The sequence below is a fragment of the Zootermopsis nevadensis genome, unplaced genomic scaffold, assembly GCF_977971745.1.
Source record: "Zootermopsis nevadensis isolate Lab colony 2312 unplaced genomic scaffold, Znev_1.0 Znev_ptg000021l, whole genome shotgun sequence".
Taxonomy (NCBI): domain Eukaryota; kingdom Metazoa; phylum Arthropoda; class Insecta; order Blattodea; family Termopsidae; genus Zootermopsis; species Zootermopsis nevadensis.
The window spans coordinates 14,081,428-14,107,433 of record NW_028259153.1 but is presented as its reverse complement, the minus strand read 5'-3'; the positions used below and the strand labels follow the sequence as shown (position 1 = coordinate 14,107,433).

Below are 26,006 nucleotides of genomic sequence, written 5' to 3'. Positions count from 1 at the left end.
GTTTATTTTTTTTAATTGTCACGACAGGTTTGAACAACCTATGCAGTTGCACTGATTTAAAATCTATTAACCAACTTGGCATTATTTCTTCCTAAAAGATAGTTTTTATAAAACACACTGTAATAAAGAATCGCTTTCTTTATTACAGTGTGTTATGAGCCTCTTCTTTGGAGCTAAGCCCTTTCTGCATTACATGCTTCAAACTCATAGCAGTACAGTCACACTCACTGACTTACTTCTGGAAGTAATTCAGTCTTTTCTGCCATGGGATCCCAGTTCAGTTCCTGATCTGGGTTGGCCCCTGAAATTTAATACATCACAACAAAATGAGATGAGCAAACTGATGAACAATACAAATTAGATGTGAGTTCTCAAGATGACATCTCCCAGGAAGTAATAAAGAAGAACCTTCTAATATTTAGGGAAAAAAACTACCTACACCTTCAAGATAGAAGAGACAAGAGCTGGGGACACAGATTGGTTCATTTAGGAAATGACAAAGTGAGGAGAGGGGGAGAAAGAGAGGGGGGAAGAAAGTTCGCTGGAGGCATTACTTTCAACATAATTACATTAGCAGGTATTATCCACATAATTTAGAGAAGGTGAGCCAGGACAGAGGGAGGCTAGTATGACAAGTAAACTGATGCTGACAACACTATTAATATTAACCCTTTGATGTTATGCACATACAAGTACACACAATGACATAGTTTTGTTTATGTCTGGTATCAAGCAGGTTGGTGTAGCAGTAATGATCTAGAACCAGTTCAAATTTATTTTAGTTATGCAGTTTGATATCCTGAGTAAGATTCCCATGTTTTACTCAGCCTCTCCAAGCACATTTCATAAATGAATATTCTAACAGGCTATGAACACCAACTTTGAAATCATTACCTATGCACTATTCACTACCATCTTTCCATATTGTATAACACTATATAACCTATGTAGTTGAAAGAGTGCTATAAAATAACTCAATAATAAATCAATCTTCAAAGTCACACAAATGGCAAGAGAGCTAATAAATCATATAGTACAGATTCTAAAAACAACTAACAACAATTTTTGTCTCGTGATGCATAGAAAAGTACATTACCACTATTGTGTTTGATGTTGATGCTGTTTGGCTTTACTGTATCATGTTGTCCATTGGCTGATGCTGAATTTGGTATTTGTTTGTAGTCATTCTTTATGTTAGGCTTCTGTTCTGAACTGTTTACAGAAGGTTTAAGTTTTACATCTTGTTGTGGGATCTGAAACACATGTGAACGGTGCAGTACACAGTAATGTAACAGTTATTTAAGTTACTTGCAACAGCCAACTAACAGACTATCTACATGTTGTACAGTCATTCTTGGAAGCTGATTAATTGCTCATCTGTGTAGGATTCAAGGTTTTCACAGCGGTGTGTCTGAAGATGGCTGTCTTCTGAGTTGTTGTGTCATGTATTCTGGTAGGAAGTTGCCAACATCGGTAAACTTCTACTAGACTACACAGCACAACAATCCAGAAGACAGCCATCTTCAATTGCTCATCTGGTCAAGAAAGTATACACTTTTATGGAGTGTAAGGTTCATTATCACTTCAAAAAAGGCCATCACTGAATCCTATCCAGACCTCACTGAATTCAGTCTACACCTCCACACATTATGTCTCTTAAGATCCATATTAATATTACCCTCCCATCTATACCTACATTTCTCAATAGGTTTTCAACAGCAGACAACATTTATAAAATAGGTCACAGCTTGCTGTTCTAAATGACATAACATATTTGTGTCTTTTCTACAAGTACCATGCACTCTACAGAGTGACTGGAAAGTGAAGATTTCTGTCTTCTGGGTTATTGCGCTGTGTAGTCTGGTCGATGTTAACCAACGTTTCAGAGGTCATACTGCCTCCGTCATCAGGGCGATGACTGGAAAGTCATGCAACCCATATTAAAATATTTATTGATAGTTGAAATTCAATCAAATTTCATTGGATCAATAAACACCAATAAGTGGTTAATGGTACTATGTTAATCATTATGCCCAACTCACATTCTTGTATGCTGTCATCTTGATATTGGAGTTGACCGGTTGTTCCTGAAACTTCACAGGCTGTCCACTGCGGTGCCACATTATTGATGCATCTGCCTCCTCCTCTTCCTCCTCTTGTCTCCTTTTATGTTTGCGATACACCCGGTAGACTTCACACAATGAACCCAACATAATGATCACAAACACACCACACATCACAATAAAGATCACTGGAACAAAGAAAACATATCCTTGGTACATATGAGGATTACATTGGTAGAAGATGCCATTTTTGGCTACCCCAATTAAAGAGTGCTGAGAAACGATGGTGAAAATAGAGTTTGGGGAACATGAGGATTAATTACCTACAGTCTTATAATGAAAGCAGTCTGCTTCCTACATTGGACAGCAATATGTTACAGATAATAATATGCATATGAAATGTAATCAACTACTCTAAAAGTGAGAAGTGTTGGAGGATGTTGCACGAACAGAATTGGAGTTAAAGAAAGTCATCTAATGGTGCTTGCTGGTGTAAGGCCATTTGACAAAAAATTCTGTGTTGACACAAACCATGATTAAACACATTTTTACCAAGCAAAAGCAAATAATTTTCTTCAGTGGCAATACTACATACACTGAAAACCATTGTGGAAACTCACATTTTGCAACCATTAAATATACTGAACTTCAATAAATTATTTTCAGTCCTTATCAACTCTACCAAAACAGTGGGCACATGGAGGTCTAGTATAAGTCACTACATTTTTCTTGTTTTACGGCCTTCCATTTAAGACCAGTACAATCCAGTTTAAGCTATTCCTTTATCTCAGAAAAACAAAACATTTCTGAAAACCAAGCTTCCAGTGACTCAGTTGTAACATTAAGCTGAAGATCTGCTCTTCTGGTCATCATCCTCACTATTCCACCACTATGGGTAAAATCAATTTACCCCATAGATGCCCCAACTTCAGAAATTAACGCCTTCACCACTGCAAAAGCAAGCACAAGCTTGAACTTGAACTTGATATGGCTGTGTTCCCTACAACACAATAACACAGTTCAAGCCGGAAAACCAATATGATGTGCTGTTTTTGAGTGCTCAAAATACTTGCATCATATTTGTTAGGTCCTGAATTTTAAACTAGTCTCCAGTCTGGCTGATATTTTACATTGTTTTCCTCAGTCCCTGCAGACAGACCCTACAACAGTATCATCATATCTACCACAAATGCTTCTTTTTCATGTCCTTCCAATATCACCATTCAGTATTATGCAACTGAAAAAGCATCATTCAACAATCAAAGAACCAAACTATTGAAACAAAATTCTTATTATCTTAGTGTCCATGAAAGTATACAGGGTTTATAGACATAAAGACTAATGTAGAACAGAAATAAATGTCAAATGAAGATGTTTTGGGTCATAAGAAAACTGCTACAGGTAAGTATGTTGCCTCTTGCTACTCACCTCTTGTTGACTCATCTTCCTCTCTGGACAAATCAGACCACAGCGTTTCATAGGGAATTTTAACTGGAGGATCCAAAATCCAAGTTTTGTCTGTACCCTGGATAACAAAAAATGGAATGCAGCAGTTCCAACATCTGTAGGTACCACTGGTACACTAACCAATAAATGCTATCTCTGCATGGGGTTTAGCATCACTTTAGAGCAAACATTTGAAAAGTCTGCTTTTTTTAAGAGTATTAATAAACAAAAAGAAGAGATACAATTCAAATCCAGGACATTAGGCAAAATGGGAACACTTGCTGGAATTAAGGATACACTGACATGAGCATATACGAACAGCAACAAACAAGTATCATTATGGACAAACAGCGAGAAGCTTGACTGTCAGATGACCCACCTAAGTGGAAATGTCTTGGGAGGAAGCAGAAGAAAAAGGAAGGCAAGGTATAAGGCAGAAAGCCAAGAGAGAAGATATGCAAGAGAAAGCAGAGAAGAGTGAGTATGTACAAATGGAGCATTTGCTGGAGGACAGAGAAGACTTTGTCATGAACAACTCAGTGTGTGATGATGATTTTAAAATATTTCAACTCATTCTGTGACATGATACACTAGACTTCATGAAAGATGATCGGAGACCACTGGTTTCACTACAAAAGGATTGATACAAGATAAGAACTAAACACATCACCATCAGTTACACTTCATTACTGACAGTACAAAATTTCCCTTGCATGGTTTCCATAACTTAACAGAACATTTTTCTCAGTTTTCATTACTAACATTTTACCAAGGAACCAAGCATCAGATATTGCACAGACAAGTTACAGAATTGATTTTTATTTCACATGAAACAAAACAACAGCAGGCATGTTCTTGGTGCCACCATCTGATAAGGTATGTAATACTTCATTTACAATGGTGCAAGAAATTATCCTGAGAAAACCTATGTGGAATAAATAAGTGGTAATAAATAATAACTCATAAGTTGCACAATACATCATAACCCTGTGACAGTATTTCACGTAACAAACTGGTACTCACACACCATTTTGTTTAATGATAATGCTAAATATTTAAAAATCTTATTACTGTTTTGGCCGGACAATGTAATATTTTATGAAAAAGCACATATACAATAAGAGTATCAAATTGTACACCTTTAACATTAATAAACACTGGAAAGTATTCACAATAGGCACAATGTTCTTTAGGGTTCAAAAGGTTTAGTGAAAGTTTTTGTGCCATTTGTATCACTACCAGATGTCTTTGTAACATGTTACCACACAACTTAGAGATCTATACAGACACATACGTGATATCATAGACTGAAATACTTTCATTTTGCTATGCCAACGACCCTAGAAATATTTGTCTATCAACCAAATTCATGGCTGTCTAATATTCACCACTCACCAGACTGATATTTAGTGATGGGCTTGGTTTAGGCTTATGGCTCACGTCAAAAAATGCACACTGCGCACTTCTCACTCCCAATGGGTTCGTCACATTCACCTTCTCGCTGCCCATCTTGGTGAAGAGCATGTATTCTTCCAAGGGTTTCATTACATCAGAGTTCACTTCCACATAAACATCTGAGAGATACAGAAAATCACATACTGATAATAAATCAAGATGCCTAAAATATTTTACAGACTCAAACATTTAACTCTTCTAATACAAATCCAATAAATCAAGCTATGCCCACTGACCACACAATATTAGCACAAGCTTAATGAACAGACACAAACCATTCAACACTACACACAGCCATGAATAATTTTCCTTATACATTTTAAATATACACCATACACAAATGTTCTAATAACAGTTTCATAACTTAATGAGATATATATTTTATGCCATATACCAACTTTACATAACTGAGATGTTCAATCTGAGGCTTCAAAGACAATCATATTATTTTAATATAAACTCATGAAACAACTTTGGTGTAGACTCTCCAAACCCAAATGTCATCACTGCAAATTCAATAGATTCAGTGATGAAATAGATAGTTACATAAACAGACAGATGACCATGACGCCACCATTATATTCTTTTCATGCATTTTGTGTAAAGAATCTTAAAAATTACCAGCTACCTCTAACAACTACATGATAGAGAATGTCATAAAGCAGACAAACTAGGACTTCAAGTCTTACAAACCCACTTACTTGACAAGCAACCTTTGTAGTTTTTATAGACTGCAAAGCGTGGATCACTGGTGTTAAGCCCTCCCACCTGAACCTCATTGGCTCCCTGATCCCCCTCTGGGACATCAGAATGACTTAGGAAAGAGATGGGCGTAAGCATTACATGTTCACGGTCAATCTGCAATCAAAATGATCATCAATTTCAAAACACATTTCACTCTTAGTGACTTCAATGATTCTTAGCCTAACATTTATCTACAATGTATCATGGCTTATGAACAGTCTAGCCAGTTGCATGTCACTAGCATACCACTAAACCAGTAAACCCTGTAGTTAAAATCTAGCTGGCAGGTAAAGCTAAAATAAAATAAATCAATTTCGGCAAGTGCCTTACCAATAACACAGCACGGTCACCCTCTCTGTGGTAGTAGATAGAATGTCTTGCTCCATTCAGAAAATTCCGATCAGACACTCGGGCACCAGATGCTGAACCTTCTCTATCTTCCTCAAATATCAGTCCTCCTTCACTTGTCAATGCCACAAGCAGATAGTAGCTCTGCCTGCACAAAATAAAATTTTACACATTATATAGACTGTTCATTTGATTTGTACTCTATATCTGCCATAAATCTGTACAAGCTACCGAGTTCTGCACCAGGCCCAAATATTTTAATCTTAACAGATAGTCTGAATTGAATCTTTAATTCTGATATGTTCTTACTTACATGATTTCCATATCACTGCAATAAAATTATTTGATAGAATGCACAATCACATGTTACATAAAGTTGTAAGAAAATCTGAACCAATGCTTCCTACTGAGCTACACATACCACAGGAGATGGACAGAACTGGTATAATTCTTTTCCTTCTGCCCAGCAAATCATCCAAATACCAGAATGTTTCTATTTATTTGTTGTATTATTAGCCATTAATTGTATTCCTGGAGGACAGGGACTGGTGGAGGACTTTGGTTAATTTGGTGGTGGTTCCCTAAGCCATCTAGTTAGATGGTTAGTTAATTGTGTTCCTGGCATACAAACCTGGGGGACCACTCTACTTGGAACTTGCATCTAGGTGCCCATCTTCTGTTGTATTTCTACCATTTGGGACTACATCATATAATTGCTCACTTTATTTTTGGTACACTCATGTATTCCTCAACCATTATTACTGAATTAGGGTTTTATCAAATACATAAGTATGACTAGCCACAACAGTAAGCCCACACATGTACAACATTATGAAGATTATAGTTCTGCATAGCATTTTTATTATACTCACATTTCTGTATCATAGTGCATGTCTTTTACAATTTTACCATATTTTTATTCTTTGCTTCCTGTGCCCATTATAGTATAAGCCACGTGTAATTTTATATACCAAATGTACTTGCTTTTTAAGTTCTAAATCTTAACACCTGAAAACGGTCAGTTTGGTTAAACAAGTTGTGTATAACTCATAGTCACATCAATAATGTTTTTAGTAAGAAGTTGATGTTTTAATAATACAGACTTACATTGGATGTTGCATGTTTGATGGAACATTACCACTAACAGAAACAAACTGCGACATAAAGCTCTCTTAACATCTACACCAGAACAGGTTATGTCATTCATAAGGGGTCAACTCACTTATTTTCTGTCTGCAGCAACAGCAACACTGTATTTCTCTGCCGAATATCAGTGCTCGAGAAAGCAAGGTGCACACTAATCTGGTCTACAGATCCATTTAGAATAAATTTTCGTTGCAGCATTGTATCACCACTAAAATCTGCACCCTTCTCTGCAAATAAAAATTAATTATCATGTTGATATTATGTTTTAGGAACATACACAAAGAACACTAATAATGCTATATTAATATCCAAAAGTCAAGTTACTAACTAGGCAGTTTAATGCTCTCATACCAAGTTTTTGCAGATCCATTATCAAGTTCACAAAACTCAGCCATCTGGCACTTTCTGAGCAAGATAAATCAGTCAGCACCCTCCCACCCTATAGCCTTATCCATTTTAACATTATTCTTCTGTATGTTCAGGTCTCTCAACTGGTCTCTTCCCTTCAGGTTTTCCAACAAAAATTTGTTACACATTTCTTAACATTCTCATGTGTGCTAAATGCCTGGCCCATCTCATTTTCATTGATTTCACCCTGAAACAACCTCAGTGTCCCCAACATATACCTTCATCACAAAAGTCTCCATAGAAAGATGTGCGCTCGCAGTTACAGGTCACTTCTTGCTTTTGGAAGTCCTCTATGCAGAGTCCTTGATTCTTACATGGCTGGTCATCACATTTCATTTTGCATCCTGCAATTATGCCTGAAAAATTTGTGAAATACAAAATATAGGGATCAATGTAGAATGTTCTTTTGTCAGCCTTCAAACACAGAAATATCAATTAAAAATAAAAATTGTTCTATCTGCCTCATGTAAATAACTAAGGGATAATCCTGTAATAAGGGGCTACATCAGAAATATAAATCAGGCACCAGTCTACTAGTTTCCAAACTTTGTTTCCCCTGGTCCACTTTAAAACTGCTGAGGTTCCTCATGGACCACTTAGTGATTTTTTTGCTTGCTCTTTAATAATTTTAATGTGCTGTGCTACCAATGCTAAAGATGAGGATAAAGAAGCTGGTACAGTACTTGATTTACTCTAGAAGTATCTTGGCAATTCTGTACTATTTGTTTACAGGTTTTATTAATTTTCTTATTCCAGCTGTTCCATAAACCACCCAAATGAAGCTCCTGGACCACTAGTGGTCTAAGTGCCACAATTATTGGAAAATCTGAGTTAGTCAGTAACAAAGACCAACAAACACATTGATCAGTTGACTGACCATCAGGCCAGCTAGTAAGTCAGGCCATCAGAAAAAGTAACACATCAGTCAGCCAGGCAGACAGAATGACAGTACATAGAGCAGCAAGTCAGTCAATCAGTTCAGAGATATCTCTCTGTACTACAGCACAATTTTACAATCACCATTTAACCTTTATTGTCTACGTATTTTGCCTTATACAAGATACAACTGACCACGCATCATTAGACCATTAATTCTGGAGTTAAGTATCTGGCAAACAGCTCCATAGTACAGGGTTTTAAATCCTCTACTCCCACATTACAGAGATTAACATTTCTCAAGCCAAGCTTTTCCCTACATCTGTAGTTGTAGCCCCTTTATCTGCCATATTAAGTTCCCCCCATTTAAGTGTTCCTTATCTTATTGTTTAAGCCCATTGTGACACACAAATAAATTAAATGGGGATTTGACTGTATGTATTCACTTCAGCAGTTCTTCCTTTAAATGGTAAGTTCTTTGCCAATATGTGGTTCCATTATTTACAGTATTTTTGAGCACAAATACCTAATACTTGTAGTCCAATGTTTATGCCAACTAAACCAAGTGTGTAGGATCATTCAAAAGTCAACCAGAAAGATGTCTCTACATACCTCTCTTAGACTCATTGGTGACCTGTGCAGTGAGGTCAAACAGGTGGTCACCTATCTTTAATCCTCGCATGCAGCCCACGTAACCCTGCAGGGGAAGCGCACTGCTGCCTGCTATCAGGTTATCTGGATCATAACCTCCCAGGTTGAATTGAAAATACTCAGTTGGGGGTGCTGGAGGTCTCTGTGGGGCCAACACCTCTAAATTATGAAAATAAAAAATTAAGACAAAACATCCCCCACAAAAAACATGCACTAAAGATGATCATAAGTATTCAAAAGAAACCAGACCTTAGATGATTAACAGGGCAGAAATGGAAATTAATATTTTCAGTGTCATTGACAAAATTTTTAATTTTGTAGCATCAAAAACCAATGACAGAAATGCAGCAGAATGCAATTCACATGCAAATAAATAAACAAATGAACCAGTACCAAAAACTACTGGTCAGACTGAAACAGCTATATACAAATTGTTCATTCTTATGAACAAGCCTAATTTACACATTGCAATTCCACACACATGCAATCTCTTCCACATGCTACACTTTGTCCTGACTAATTCTAGCATTCAGATTGCGTGATGTCCAATGTGGAGGCTTAGAAAATGTGTGCATCAGATATAAAGCATGATGTAAGCATAAACAGTGATTTCTTAACTCATTTATATACTCTGGCCTTTTTATTACATAAGCACCATGATCTTTAAGTTCAAATCACTTTAATGGCTAAGTTGTCATGACTGTCATTGCATTCTACGCAAACAGTCAAGTTCAGGGAATAACCTCAATTCATACTGTGAGGCTATGGGGCACTACAAATTAGTAATTACACATCTTTTCTTCACTCATTACCATTATTTACATATCAATAAAGCAAACAAATAATGCTTCAAATACACACATAAATATTATCTACAAAGCTACGCCATTTCATTCTGAATAACCGCAGTGGCATGTGAGCAAGAACAGGTTAAATGGGATGCTGAGTAGGCCAGAATCTCTTACTGATGATAGTGGCATATGGCCGGTAAATGAGTGAGTATGACTTAGTAAGGCCAGAGACAAATATTCAAAACATAAAACATAAATATTACTTGAGTCAGCTTTTGCAAGAAAACAGTGTTGAAAAAAACTGTCCAACTCGGTGGATAAATTTTTAACATTTCACTGCTTTCAACATAGAATGGAAGAAGACATCGAGTAGTTATAAACCTACAAGGCAAATAGTAAAATTAAGAACAAAGCCATGTTGGAAAGAATATTTTGAGATCAGTTCAAGAATTAAGGTACTCAAGTTAAAATATATAATACTATTTATAACATACCATCAAAACACACATAAATAGTAAGAAAATTAACCAGCAACACAAAACTATATAAATTCAACATTTCCTGAATTTCTTGCAATTCAAAGTAAATGTTTCACCTTTATCAGGGTTAATCCAAGGTTTGTTAGAATAATTGCTCAAAAGTTGCACAGTTTCTGGTATTGAACCATTCTGACTGTTGACATGTAATACTGTCTCCTTGTCATTTCTTATCACTGCTACTTGAACTGACTGTCCATCATTCACACCTGTAATGAAAGAAAAGAATTATTAGAAACAGCACATACAAAAGGCTGTTTCATTGAATGTGGGTTCAAAATCCAGTATCATCTAGCTGGGCTCATCAAGATTTCATTATAGCACTATTAGCCATTCATTTTCAGGGTCCTTACCAGACCTTTCCAGCTACAATGGAATAGCTAGGGACTGTGTTCCTACTGTGTATCACTTTGCAGCAGATAGATAGATAGCAAGGTCAGCTTCACACCTGAGCTGCAATACCCTTGGAAAGAATTCCAGGTACCCAGGGGCTAGAAGTTGGTCTGCCCCTACTAGGAACCAAGCCAAAGCCACTCAGCCCTTGGCCAATCACTTTACTGACTGAATTATGCTAGCTCAGTGCTGTAACAATAGGATGTCTTTAAGCAAAACATCTAGGTGTAGCAGTTAGCACCTGCTTTGTGTTCAGCAGGTCCCCAGTTCACATCTCAAAATGGAGACCAGTGTTAAAATGTATTAGAAAAGTATGATCTTCAGTTCTAGTGATTCCAAATTGTGTTTCAGGATACTATGGAGTCTCCCAGGAATTCCACCACAAATACATTTTATTAGCAGATTTCATTAAGAACACCAACCTACAAAACTACTTTCACAATCAAGTTTCCCTTACATATCTGACACTACCATATTGGCTTTTGTTAGTGTATTATGAAAAATATAAGAAAAGATGATGGAATATTAATATAAAATTTGCATGCATTTAGTCTAAAATTATCAGAATTCCTATGAAAAGCACCTTACATATTAATATTCTACAAATTTTTGGGTAAACAGCACTGCTGTAAACATGGAATACCAAAGTAGAAAAGACCTCTAGGAAAATAAGTGTTCTGTTGAAGGTAGCTTCAAACTACTAATATAACATGTATCCAAAAGAAAGTAGTATTGAACCTTTGACTTCTGCTACCAGTTATTTAATAGAAGAACCAAGTCTCTTTCCAAAGATGCTGTGAAGAACACAGTTCTAGATAGTATCTTGCTTACCAGAATACTCAACGGTGATGTTGTGTATTTTGTTGCCAGAATTGAATGTGAACACAATATATTTCCCATTCTCAATATGAAGTTGAACGAAGTTGTTCAGATGGTCATTGGCATACAGCAACAAGGAGTTCTGATCATATGTACGCACATTCAAAAGGATGTTCTCAGACATGAGCTGTGATAATGTGCGCCTCTCATTATCTGCACTCTGTGCCAGATAATTCTTCTTGATAAAGGACTCACGAGACAGGAAGGTCAGTCCATCAATGTTGATGTCTGTAGATATATCAAGCAGTAACTAAGTTAGTTATAAGAATAATCCAAACACTTATGCAATTCACATATGAAAACATGCATGCATTATATACAAAGGGTGATCAGCTGACCATACAAATGAATTACATTTGGAAATATATATTTAAGTATCTTGTTGCTGAATTTTTTTCCTGAAAGTGTATACACATCTGTTACACACAACACACTATATAATTACTAACAAATCTAATAAATAATATACAAAGAAACTAACAAGAATGGGAACATGATGACAATTATGAAAAGCAAGCTTATGCTTGTGAATTAAGTACTCTCATGCCTTAATACAATAACTTTACTTTAGCCTTGTTTCTGATTATTCGGTCTTCCTCTCCCTACCATCACCCTCTATAACAGACAGTGTAGTATAATTTAGGGCACCTGCCCAGAGCAAAAACATACTAGTCTCACAGTAGATGCCAACATGGGCCCATGCATTTTCACACATGCATTGGAATGTGCTCCACAGCTCCTTGCACTTTGCACCATTCTTGCAGGGGTTGGGGTCACAAGATGGCTTGCAGTCCTTGATGATTTCTGATAAGTGGACACTCATGTATGAGTAGATGTCCAAGATTTCTCCATTGACAATCAGCCCACGAAAACAGCCAATCAAGCCTTGGCGCACTGAACTAGATCCTAGGAGATCCCTGAAAACAACAAGAAATTGAAAAAAGCACTAAATGATAATGTTGATTTGTGGTTAATTAGTGACACTACACTAACTGAAGAGAAAGACACAAGAGAAGTTCCATAATTCACACTATTCACCTAATATTGTCATAGCAATGAAATTGAGCAGATAAAATTGGCAGGATATACAGCATGCACAGGGAAATTGAAAAAAAAAATCACATAAAATCTTAGTTGGGACATTTTATCTTGGAGACCGAAGTGTAGACAAAAGAATAACATTAAAATTAATCTTAGAGAAACTGTCTCCAGTATCTGAGGCTGTAGACTAGATTCAACTGGCTCAGGATAGGGCCCAATTGCAATCTTTCCAGAACAGTAACAGGAAGAATATCCTGATTAGCTGAGTGAAAATAAAGAAAGACTATGCACTATGGAGTTAGTCATGTAAACTGGAATGGTTATGTATTAACAATGAAAAGAAATGATGTACAGTAAACTGGAAAAGCTAGGCTTGTATCACAGTACTACTGGTATCACCTGAGAGGATGGCAAAAAACAACAAAAAGCCTCAGCTATGGAAATCATTGCTCCAGCTGAGATCAAAACTGGGTGTGTTCCAAATACAAATGCAAAGTGTTAATCACTATATTATAAAATTCCAACAAAATTACATGAAGAGTGGGTCAGCCATGTTTATCATGATGATAATGATTTAAAAGCATGCCAAAGCCATTTAATGGCAAAATTAACTATTAAACTAATAAATGTGCACAAACATCAATTATATTAATGCTACATACTCTGTAGCACCTCCAATGAACATGCTGCCTTCAAATGGCCCAAACTCTTCTTCAGGAAGTAAGTCCACCATCTGATAATCTGTATTAATCATGAAGCGAACATGGTGCTCATTATAGTCAATCCAGATCTTCTGCCACTCTCCACCATTTAGCTGTCGTCCTGACTTGATTTCCATCACACGTTGGTGCCCCGTGTTGAGAGTGAAGTTAAAAGTTAATTGAAAATCTGCAATTTGTTATTAACATGAGTTTCTGAACAGTATTCATTACAATGTCATAATATAACAGTAATAACAGACTCTATATTTAACTTTGTGTGGATTTGTAGATAGATACCATCATTTCTTATAAACATAATTCTAATACTGAAGATAAAGGCAGTATGTTCCTCTGAATGATAGTATCTACCTACAAGTCAACGCGTTACAACCCAGAAGACCAATATCAACATCTTTACTTTAGTGAAAACCTAAAATAATGGAAATAACAGAGAATGTCACAGGGCTACACCTGTCACACTTACTCATCCACTAACCCCATATACCAACTTACAGACTCACCTTCTCACTTACTCTCTCACATTCACACCTTACTCACTCATTTGCTCACTCAACCATTCATTCACCTATTCAACCACCCATTCTCCATATCAGCATACCATTTGTCAGAGCCACCATGAAGGATGGATGGTTGGGCCTGATGGGTGGCTGGTATAAAAGTATTGCTTTCTCTCCAGTGGTTCTGAAGCTGAAGGATATGTCACCCTTCCTCCAGCCTGGCACCTCGATGTATGACTGGCTTGATGTGAATGTAACAACATACTGCTGTGTGTCTGAAAATATCAGAATATTCTGACTATAGCATAAATCTGGCTCAAACTCATTCACAAGCATAAAACAGATTGAGAAAGTTTAAAAACAAATTGTTGAGGAGAGCAGCTGCATCTCACACATATGAAGAAACAGGATATGGAGAAAAGTATAATGGAGAGTTTCATAATTTGTATTCTTCATAAAATTCTGTTGCAATGACTATAAACCAAGAAGTGTGAAATATGTGAGGCACTGGCCAACATACAGCTCTCTCGTTCATCAAACTGAGAGGAGATATTGCTTACCCAAACAAACACACAAATAAGATTATAGTTTCAACAAATTACAAATAGATTTTCTGGAACACTCACTAGTTTCCACACATTCAAGGGGTCCGAGTGTGATACGTCCTTGTGCATCCACATCCAGGTTCTTCTGCTGCAGGAATACCATCTGTGTGATGCCCAAACTCTCTGGGGTTGTGTAATAGCCCTCATCAGAATGCCACTTTGGTTCAGAAATGTCACAGTTGCATGAGCGGGCAGGGTCCAAACATGTCTTGTTCACTATAAACATATGCATTTGCAGTTGTTATTTATTTTCCACATAGAAGGCTGTAATAAAAATTGACAAAATTACAGGTATTAAATCAAATCTCAGATAAACTTCATTTGCTTGTAAATTTGATACATCAGGTCTAAACTTAAAACTGGAACATGAATATTATTTGATCCATATAAATCCAATTTAATCCTGCTTTACATACCATTAAAAAACGAAATTGATAACATTTCCTAAAAGTTTTGCCATACAAAATACTGGTAAATAAAATATTTTATACAGTAAATATTTAGTGAAATGCAAGGAGAAATAAGACTAGTTCATCAGAAATGTCAACATATTTTATACTTCCTTATATTAAAGGTGATTAGTTCTATCAAAAATAGATATGCATCTGCAATGAATAAACAATGGCACCAGTTGAGGATGTCAAACTGGAAACAGAGCACTCAAAAGAGACGCATACACCAGAGTGGAGGGAGTTCTTCAATGTACCTGCACAAGGGCAAATCCCTCGCTTCACACTGCCCACATAGTCAACTATGTCAGATTCCATTGATGATATAAACCAAGTGGCAGAATGCAGCTCAAGTGGTGCTTTGTAGCAGTCGTACTTGATTTTCTGACTACAATAGAGGGAGTGAGAGATCAACTCTTGCATCATCTCCGCTGTAAATTCTCGGTAACTGATGTTGAAGCTAAAATCTCCATCCATGGAACTCCGAACATCCTAAACAGGACACCAACCAATTGCAACTAATAATTAGACAGAAAAATTGCATTTATTCACTCTTTTGTTTTAAATAACCTTTCACAGTCATTATTCAAATCTCCCCATGTGGGGGGTACAGTGTCCTCCTTGAGTTGGTTATGAAATATAAAATATTAATCTAATTCTTTAATTTCTAAAAATTGTTACCCAACTCTGAAGTACAGGTTGTTTCCAGAAAAACTGATAGCTTCTCAGATCATCATAAAATTCCCCATTCTTATTAATGTTCACAAACAACATCAGATTTCATGCTCAGTCAGTTCAATCCAGCCCACCCCTTCATACCTAATTCCTCAAACATCAATTTTAATACTGTTCCATCTATGCCTTGGTCTTCCAAATGTTTTTTTTTCCTTTCACACTTTCAAGCTGAAGTTTATATGCATATTTCATCTCTCCCATGCCCTTTCATCGTTCTTAGTTTCATTATCGCCATCAACCTTCCACACCTTAAACCCCATGGCCTGTTATAATCTCATGCCAGTATTTGTAGGGCCTCCGAAAGGTCTTTATCTACTTGGTTGGTAACAGATGTTTTGAATGGGATTCATAAGCAGGGCACTGAAAAAAACTCAGTTTTCCAGCTAGGCCTGTAATCTTCTATGAATACCATGACTGTCTTTCTTAATGTTATCACAGAAATAATATATACTGAAAAGTACAAATTATTAAGCTCATTATGTAACTTTCTATATTCTCCCATTACTTCCTCTTTCTTAGACTCAAATATTCTACTCAGAGTACCTTCTCCTCAAACACCTCAATTTATGTTCATCATTTAGGGTAAAACAGTTTCAAATCTCTATAAAACAAGAGAATTATGAGCTGTACACATTGCTTGCGGAGCACGGCATAAATGCTGGATAGCGCATTGACTTCAACAATACTGCTGTGTTAGACAAGACACAGGTTATATGGATCAGCTCGTGAAGGAAGCAATTGAAATTCAACTGAACTCCAGGAACTTCAACAGAGACGGGGGTTTCTCATTGAGCTGGACCTGGTAACCGGTAACGAACATGTTATCCAGTCAGAAAGCTTGGCTACAAATAGTGACCATGTCAATGCACACCAGGCCTGATTAACTAACGTGCAGCCAATAACACAAAACTGGGTCAGGTAGACACTGAACACAGACGGGATCTCTAAAACTACAGTACCCTGAGGATGAGTACAAAGATGGTTCTCGAAACATTGGTATTTTCTTCATTAAGCCATCTTACAGGGCATATTTGATCCTCCTCTAATCAAAGAGTAGGTCACAGAACTTTTTTTGACAGGGAAAATTAACCAACACAAAAACACTGAATTGTGTGCACTGGAAACAACAGATCTCAGTCAGGAAGTAAATAACATGCGACTTTTACACACCACTTGGCTGGGCAAGTTGTGCTCTACTATTGTCTTCGTGGCATCCTCTAGTGACTGGAACTCACACTTCACATGTGCTGGTGGGAAGCGCCCATTACCATCGATATCAATCAAATAGACATCAGGCTTAGTGTAGCCAAGCAATGCAAGTTCTTCACATGTTTTCCGATGCTCAGCTGCCTCAAGAAACAGAAAGAGAGTTCATACTTCTCAGTATAAATAGTTCCAAGATTAATCAAATATTGATATACTGGCTCAATACAAATGTTTCAAGATTAATTATATGCCTGTAATCTGTCTCAATAAATAATCAGTGGTGGCTTACCTTTAAGGTATAATTCCAGAAATTTTCAGGAATATTATTCTATGTAAAATATTATAGCTGTAGTCCTTAATTATTCTGTCACATTTGTAATTTCATAGGTTACATTAACATTTTAAGTCTTAAATAAAACAATTAACTAAACATTAACCGATCATAACAAATTATAAACACATTACATTTTTAATATAATACCCCATTAGCAAATGTAAGTTTGACAAGCCTATTCTTGGGCAGCCAGGTGTAAATATGTCAAAGCAATAGCAATGAAAAACATATTTTGTTCCAGAAAAACATATACAAAAGCATTATATACATCAGTATTACGTATATATATTTTGGGACACTTTGTATTTAAATTAAATCAAGAAAATATTTTACGTAAGCACTTCTCAATTCATGATATACTAACCGAAGTGACAGTTCTTGCCAATGTAGCCAGTGCCCTCACAGTCACATGTGATGCGGTCATCCTTGACAGAACACTTGCCTCCATGCTTGCATGCATTGGGTCGCTTGCAAGGATCTACTAGCTGGCAGTTATCTAGAGACACTTTTCCATTTTTGTACTCTGAGCGCACTACATAGCGTGGTTCCAAGGGTTCTCCATTCACTTCCACTTCTCGGATACAACCCACAAGTCCTGTCAGACAACATCCAGCATTCGAAATCAAATTCACTTATTTTTAAAGAATTACTGCTTTCACTTCAGTTTGCTGTGTACCAACTTTTTTCATCTGATTCCCAAAATTAAGACATGACCCCAATATCTCTGCACTCATTCACTGGCTTAATGACAGTCAGCATTAAAACTGAAGTTCTCTGAGAGAAATCTGCCCCAGAACCACTTCAACCATCACAAATCCCACATGGACTGTCTGGGATTGAAACAGGGCCTTCAATGAGAAACACAAGCATCTACCTGCAAGAGCTGTAACATAGCCAGGAATATTATATTCATGACATACGACAAACATTTTAGGGGCTCTGGTGTAACTTCTTCAGCAAAGTGACTGACTTGCAGGCTTAATACCATGGGTTTGATATGTTTACAAATAATAGATTTTTCTCATTATCACCATATCCAGACTGGTCTACCAAGGCATCTGTCTAGTGAGTACAAAGGGCTCTTTGTCTAGTGGTAAAACAGCCAAAATGGAGACCTAAATATACAGCTCCAACTTATGCAGAAGTTTCACCTCAACACCCCTTTTACACCTTCATTCTATGTTGCTTAGGCTCAGGGGCAGCTTATCTTTAATACTGTGTGTAAATTCTTCCCAAATCCCTTCTCCAAATTAAAAGTATGCACTCTCAAAAATAAATACCTAGATTGGATTTGCCACCACTGCCAATGACCACTCTGTCTCCCAGCTGAAACTGAAGTCCAAAAAGCTGTGCTGTTTTGAACTTATAGTCAACGGTGAGTGTCAATTCGCCATTTGTGTAGTTCAGATACACCTGAAACAATGCTCATTCATTATATGGCAATTCTAACTCCATTATTAACCTCTTGAATGCTGAATTTTTAATTTTTCTTTTACATACTTTACACTAGAGAAAAGCCAAAAGCAATTCAATTTTCTTAATAGAGGGCAAGAGAGATTTCTTCACAATAACACAGTTAAATCTTAATCAAGAAATGATTTCAGACCATGAATATGATAAAGTGATAATTAGCTGATTCCAAAGTCCAGACTTTGTAACAATGGCTCCTTCCTTCAATAGCTGATAAACTAATTACATTTAACTTAGGTACTTCCAGTGTTAATACCATGACTATAACACACAGATCTCTAGCAGTCAAATTCATCAAAGTTTCAACACTGTTAACATAAACAGTTATTAAATACAATTTTTAATCAGCTCAATCCAGTTCACAACCTTGCAACGTCTAAATATCTGCACCAAACATGGTGGTGTAACGGTAACCTGAACTTGGCATTTTGAATGTACCCAGTTTGCATCTCTTCTGAGTTGCCTGCTGTTCTGATAGAGGTATTTCTCTGTCTCTCCAGGTGAATGCCAGGATACAGGCCACAATTTCATCTTTCCTTCTCACAATTCATAATCATTTTCCCATCTCATCTGACACTGTGTAACCTCTACTTTTGAAACAATGTAATTTAATATCTTAAGAATCAATGAGAGATCTGTTTTAAAATTATCTCACCCCTCAGCAATAAATACATTAGCAGCCACAAAAGTATGATGAACTTTCTTACCGCATGCCAGCTTGATCGAAAGTTGAACTTCACTGTCGTAAGATGAGTCATATTCTTTGTTTCATCTGGAACTAGCTCAAACCGGATCTCGTCATTCACTACACGCACCTGCCACAACATATTTTAACACAATGAAGCTGAGTTGCATGTTTAAATAATAATAGCAGTTACAAAACAATAAATAAAAATAAATCTTTAAACTACGCCATTTAAATTGATGAACTACTGCTGGCATGTCAAATGGGATAACAACTAACTTGAGACACAGTGCACTGTACCATAAGAATAAATTTATTTAGTACATTTTTGAAGCTATAAGAGAAAAATTAAAATGTATTATCAATAATGTATCTATTTACCTGTAAACAATACTTGGAAATAAATTTTCATCATATATGTAGCATAGTCTACATTCCCTCCACACATTTTTCTGTTTATTGCACAAAATATGACCATAATCACAACTACAGGGAGAAAAATGTGCCACAAATTTTGAAAAAACTGTACTATAATTTATCTCAGAACTCTGTATCTGCTTGTGTGTCAAGTTTACTTGAGCTAATGTATGACTTTTCATAGTAATCTCCATAAGTTCTGTTGAATGACAGAGCCTTGGTGTCTATTTTCAAGGAGAGAAGATAGTGCACAAAAGAATGTAGCTACCTACCTCCCAGTAGCCAATACCAGTAGCAGTTGTAACAGAGGAGGATGCCAGCACAGCCATGCTGCGGCTGCTCTTGAAGACAAATTTCAGAGTGAAATTATCACTCTGTCTGCTGGGCCACCAGATGTAGGAAGATGGAAATGGGAATGTAACTGGAATTACGTCGACATCAGTCTCATACATTTCTGGCTCCAGCACACCAATATAGTGAACCTTGGGATTTCCCTTCTTTAGCTCATACAAAATTGAGATGTCATTGAAGAATGCATATTTTAGGCAGCCCACAAAATTGTTGTGTGACATCAGGCCTGTGAACACACATGTTTTATGAGAATGCCAGTCAGTAAGTTTACATGTAAAGTAAATTGTGGGATCTGAAATATAAACAATACAGTTTAGTCCTGATTATCTCACTTATATGGGGCCGAAGGATGGTCAGATAATTGAAAATGCTGGATAATATGTATGACTATTGAAAAAGACAAGGGTAAATATCAACTCAGTTTATAACTCAAATTATATTATTAAATTACAAAGAAAATGCAATATGGCATCAAATAAGAAAATGTAAATTTGAGAATGAAAGAGTTTACTTTTTAAAGATATCAGTAATGGGTATTTGCTTCTGAGCTCCTTCCTTTTCTTTGTGGCAAGGTCATGTCAGCACCTGAACAGTAGTATATCTGTAGTGGTCACCTCTCTTTGTTTTACAACATAAAGGAGTGTGGCCTCAACAGAATTCAGTCCTTCACTCATAACTCAGAGCACATCAGATAAAACAGAACGTTTGATAAATGAAGGTTGGATAATTGGGACTCTACTCAACATCACTGTATGGCTTATGAACTGTTTTACTAGATATTGCCCATGAAGACTGAGACACTTACAGCATAGAAGGAATTTTTATATATTCTGTCAATAAAGTTAAGTGTTCTGTTCACTGCAGCTTCATCATCAATAATTTTAATCTGTGCCCTCCCAACTGATGTCATGGAGGATGTGGAACTAAAATATCCAAAATAATGTTACCTGAGCTAAAACTTTAAGAAAACCAAATAAGTGAGTCAGTGGAAATACATCTACTTTCCTACAGTCAAGTTTAAATCTAACTCTCAATTTTAACCACAATGGCATAATATAGTCACAAATCTTACATACTAGCCTTCTGAAGACCCTTACTGTACAGTTGTGCAAGACAGAACAATCTATACATCTCATCACACCTTAACACCCAGGTGTTCAAATTGTGCAAGCAAAACATGCAGATTTTCAGTCTTCTAAAAATAAAAGTTATTTTACATGTTTGACACAAATTTTCAAAAAATGAGGGGGAAAGGAAGCCTCAGAAATGAATATCTTAAAACCTTATAGTCCAATAACATTAAGAAGGCAAAACTATGTCTACATAAGCAATGGCATAGTGTACATACATATAAACGAAGTGTTTATGTAAATAAGGCTAACACGCAAGTGCATCAATTTATAATGTGACTACATTCATTCAGTAATCCATGCTATAGCACAACCTTTCTTCTTGTGAAGTTCAGGTCCACCCCCTATGTATATCTCAGGGTCTATGTACAGATGGTAGTTCGGACCAGGCAGTTCCAGTTTTTTTGACTCGTGGTTCAGATGCACACTGATCACACTCTGGTGGTGAGCTATTGTGAAGTTGTTCCAGTAATTAGAAACCAAACCCTGTCCTATTGTTGTCAACACTGCACCATCTCCAAAGTCTATTTCAACATGAACTGTGTTATTCAATATGGAAACTGCAATGTAATGGCGCAAGTATGGCTCCCCACTCGCATAGAAAAGAGTTGAGTCATCAAACCGTGTCTGCAACATAATAGAATATCAACGTAACATGTGTTGAGATTTGGTAAGGCTTGTAGACTAATTATTTCTTGGTGTTGAATGAGAAGGGAAGGTGACCACAAATGGTGAGCAGGTAAGGATTTAGAAGGAGGCAGTTACAGCTTATTAGATACAGCTGATAGAAAGAACAGCTATGACTAGGAGACATGCTGATAAAATTTAGAAAATATCTACTGTTCAGTTCAGATTCCTTTATTTCCCTTGTCCCATTTGGACACCTAAGATCAAAACATACAAAACTTCAACTATACCCATAATTTCATATAGGTGTAAAACTCAGTCTCATATATTAAGGATGTTTCAGAAAGCAAAGAATATAATATTAGGATCTGGGAAAGAAAAATTAACAGCAGGGTGGACAAAATTATAGAATCAGGTGCTTCATAATGTTTATTCTTCACTTGATATAAAATATGATTAGATGTAGGAATGAGGAATGCATACCTAGGTATTAATGGCATGATAACATTAATATTAATGTTTAAGAAATAGGGCATGAGGTTGATTTGATTAATCTCTTTCAAGAAAGGGTCCCTCTACTCCACTTTGAGAAAAAAGTAATAAAACTTCAGGCTTCATAAAAGAGGGGAAGTTCTTAACTACATGAGTAACCACCATGTACCATGAAGTTAGTTCTTGTGAGAAGGCCAAATTCAATCAAGCAAGGAAAACTGTGGGACAGTTCCAGAACGCAAGGCACTGTGCAAAATGAGCTGATCCCTTTGTCAATAACATAGGAACACCACACTATATCATTTGCACAAGCATGTGTGCAACACAGTTATTATTTTTAATAGTTCCAAGTTGTGTGTCTCAAAAGTTTGGGATTCTTTCCTATAAACAGCTACAGAAAACTCTACAATGTGGTATTCTTTGTATGGTGGACCTACGATGTAGTAGTTGATCTGACAGACTCACTTTAAAAAAGAAACTGATGCGGTTTATACTGGAATGTACACGATCCTTCCAGTCATACACACGGTATGAAATGTAGGAGGAGCCACGGAGTGTCAATACCGTGCCAGCTGAAACAAATAGACCATATGGAGAAATGACGCAACTTTTCTATAAATTATTCATTATACATTACAGTTGAAGTGTATCTTTTACAATAAATAACTTCACAATAAGCTCCAGAAGAACATTTTCTAATTTCCTATTCCCTGTTCTACATATATCAATCAGTGACACATATTCATAAAGTTTAAGAGCAAAATTAATTATCAGTGAAGATATATGAAAGAATCTGACTGCACTCCACATTCTATCCCACTGTAAAAATGTTACTTTAAAAATGTTGTCATATGATATGTATACTACAAATAAAGATGACACATTTCAAAGTTGTATAAATGCATGGTGCTGAAACAGGGACAGATACAAATAAAGTAAAAATACAACTAATGGGTCAACTATGGTCAAAAAAAGTCACAGAGAAAAGAATTATGAATGTGTTAATTGAAGACATATTGGAGTTTTAAGATGCTTAAAGGAGTTAGATATGAAAATATTACAGTGATCTGGGTGTGTTAAAGCAAAATTCAACAGACTATGAAGATTAAGATCATTTACACAAGTGATTAAAAGTGCAGAGGAGAATTATTAAATGAGATAGGGGAGATAAAATGGGATGACTGATATTTGGAGCATTTAGTCAGTCAACTCAGTTCCAAGATTCTCATAGTCTATAGTTCAAGTTACTTCTTTCATAACCACATAATATATAAGAATCAAACATTAATATCATTGTGGCAGATTACTATTCATTTCAGTGAAAAGGTTAGTCATCTTATCTAGCAACTGTGCTAAAAAGACAACTCAAAAACACTCTTCACTACGCAAAGGTCAGAGATCAGAATTGTGAAGTGTCCAATCAAAATTCTTCAACTTTTGTGACTGAGCTCAAAGATAGGTAAAAACATATTACTACTATTTTGCACTTTATTCATGTTTATATGGTCATGGATATAGTTTTTTACATTTCCTTAATATTGTACAAGGAACAATATAACTCACTGTAAATGTCACACTGCTCTCCTTCATACTTGCGCCCAAAACAGTCACATGTTAAGCTGTTATAATGGTTTACACAGCGGCTGCCTACAAAGCAAAGATTCTCCTTTGTCTTGCATCTGAAATTAAAAAATAATACTGTTCACAATTGCAGTTTTTGTGATCTGGAAATAAGAACCTGTGTTAAATGAAAAACGTCCATATCCCATGGGATTCCATCATAAGTAGCTTCACCATATTCAAGAAGGAATGAATCTGGACATTTGGATTCAGAATGTAAAGAAAATTAAAAAATCCAGATACTGCAAATTGTTCACCATTTATTATATTCATATAATTGCCACATCTAGAATGTCTGGTCAAGTTTCACACCTGTATTTAAAAATATGAAATATGAACTAGAAAATGTTGGTTTGGGATGATTACTTTTCTAATTCTAAGACAAGTTACCAAGTTAAAAATTAGGAATGTCAATAAATTGTATTCAGTTATTTGACCAAAGAAAATAATCAACGATGAAAGAACTCTCAATCCAATACTATCATCATTCAATACAAGCATCTGCAATCACACTTACTTGTCAATACATCCCTCTACAACATTCTCATGCTTCGTTGCAATTAGGGGGTTGATGGGCAGCAGATCAGAGGCAGCCTTCCCTGCTTTCAACACCATCTGTTTGATGCATCCCACAAATGACTCAATTATATACTTCACACCATGCAGTTTCTCTTCTGGACTCAGGCCTGTGGACATATCACTGGCTGTGTCACTGATTCCCTTTCTCATCAATTTACATACATTTCACAAACAAAATGCATGAAATTATTCTACAGAGACGAAGCTTTACCCATATGTTGGCCCATGTTTCATCTTCAAAACCACTGAAGAGATTTTATATCAGCCTACACTAAAATCTGTCACACAAATTTAATTTTGGTTTCTAACAATCATATATCCCCCTACTTTAAGTTAAAATCAAACTTTGCTCAATTTGTTTAAAATAGTCTGTTGTGCAGAAAATATATAGACAAGATAGAATTGCAGAAGATCTAGGTGAACACACCTAAAATGTTTCAATGTGACAAATGTTTAACAAAATACAAGGAAAAATAATTTATGACTCTGTCTAGTGTTATATCTGTAGTGTGTAATAATAGATTTGTATATGCAATGAATCAAAATCAACATATTTTACACATGTTGTAATCACAACCTCTGTCATACATTATGGGCAAGAAGCCCCAGCAAAACAGTTTAAAGAAAAACAACATGGTTGAGCATCCAGTTGATGTGGTAGCAGGTGAATGCCGCCAAGGATGTTCCTCATGATACCAGCCCACATGTTTACACTAAAACAAATTTGATAACATGTGCATGAATAGTATGAGGATTAGTCCGTGACCAGAGGTGACTACTCTGGATGTTGAAGACTCAGTCATGATGAAAACCCACCAAACTATGGGGAAAATGTCTGACAATGGTTAGACACAATGTATCCAGAGGTAAGGATAGGGCATGGAAGGCCAACTGCATGGCCTCCACAGGCACTTGACCTCACTCCACTGGACTTTTTCCTATGGAGAAACTTGAAGGAAAACTTTTTACCCACATTACAACAACTTTACAGAGAAAAATGTAAGAACTGTAACCCCTCAATTCTTCACTTGTGATGATCTGAGTAAGCCTTACCTCCAATCAGTACAACTGATGGCAGATCAGATGACACACCATAGTTGATGGATGGATGCAAACCTAAAATGGATGTCTCCACCTGCTTAGAATCCACCTTTGCTATAAGTCGTGTCCTGTGCACATCGATGGTAACAGTTACATTGTGCCACATATCACGATTCAAACCTGTATCGTAACACAAGTTTGTAATAAACAAAACAAGAAGCACCAAGCAATCACAACACTATGTAATATTTGTTTCTTTGTTTTGTATC

At 36.3% G+C, this 26,006-nt stretch overlaps 1 protein-coding gene across 8 annotated transcripts in view; it reads right to left on the bottom strand.

Moving 5' to 3' along the window:
* The window catches only part of axo (axotactin), a 78,577-nt gene that overhangs the window by 28,996 nt on the left and 23,575 nt on the right, over nt 1-26,006 (bottom strand). For 7 of the 8 annotated variants that reach the window (XR_015536124.1, XM_087352519.1, XM_087352520.1 and 4 more), the window contains 27 exons: nt 25,750-25,917; nt 24,635-24,803; nt 24,061-24,176; nt 22,963-23,069; nt 21,693-22,005; nt 20,170-20,474; nt 19,503-19,610; nt 18,606-18,738; nt 17,690-17,920; nt 16,956-17,131; nt 15,308-15,542; nt 14,623-14,817; nt 14,098-14,271; nt 13,440-13,665; nt 12,406-12,653; nt 11,689-11,964; nt 10,524-10,673; nt 9,099-9,296; nt 7,829-7,966; nt 7,279-7,429; nt 6,039-6,204; nt 5,666-5,822; nt 4,905-5,083; nt 3,492-3,588; nt 2,043-2,251; nt 1,097-1,253; nt 237-301 (listed from right to left, as the gene is read on the bottom strand). Coding sequence is in view for 7 of the 8 variants with exons in the window: in XM_087352519.1 (XP_087208645.1) it covers nt 237-301; nt 1,097-1,253; nt 2,043-2,251; nt 3,492-3,588; nt 4,905-5,083; nt 5,666-5,822; nt 6,039-6,204; nt 7,279-7,429; nt 7,829-7,966; nt 9,099-9,296; nt 10,524-10,673; nt 11,689-11,964; nt 12,406-12,653; nt 13,440-13,665; nt 14,098-14,271; nt 14,623-14,817; nt 15,308-15,542; nt 16,956-17,131; nt 17,690-17,920; nt 18,606-18,738; nt 19,503-19,610; nt 20,170-20,474; nt 21,693-22,005; nt 22,963-23,069; nt 24,061-24,176; nt 24,635-24,803; nt 25,750-25,917 (4,847 nt within the window). In the remaining variant the exon portion in view is untranslated. Of the gene's footprint in view, nt 1-228; nt 302-1,096; nt 1,254-2,042; nt 2,252-3,491; nt 3,589-4,904; nt 5,084-5,665; nt 5,823-6,038; nt 6,205-7,278; nt 7,430-7,828; nt 7,967-9,098; nt 9,297-10,523; nt 10,674-11,688; nt 11,965-12,405; nt 12,654-13,439; nt 13,666-14,097; nt 14,272-14,622; nt 14,818-15,307; nt 15,543-16,955; nt 17,132-17,689; nt 17,921-18,605; nt 18,739-19,502; nt 19,611-20,169; nt 20,475-21,692; nt 22,006-22,962; nt 23,070-24,060; nt 24,177-24,634; nt 24,804-25,749; nt 25,918-26,006 lie in introns of all 8 variants that reach the window. The other variant, XM_087352521.1, reaches the window with a different exon arrangement.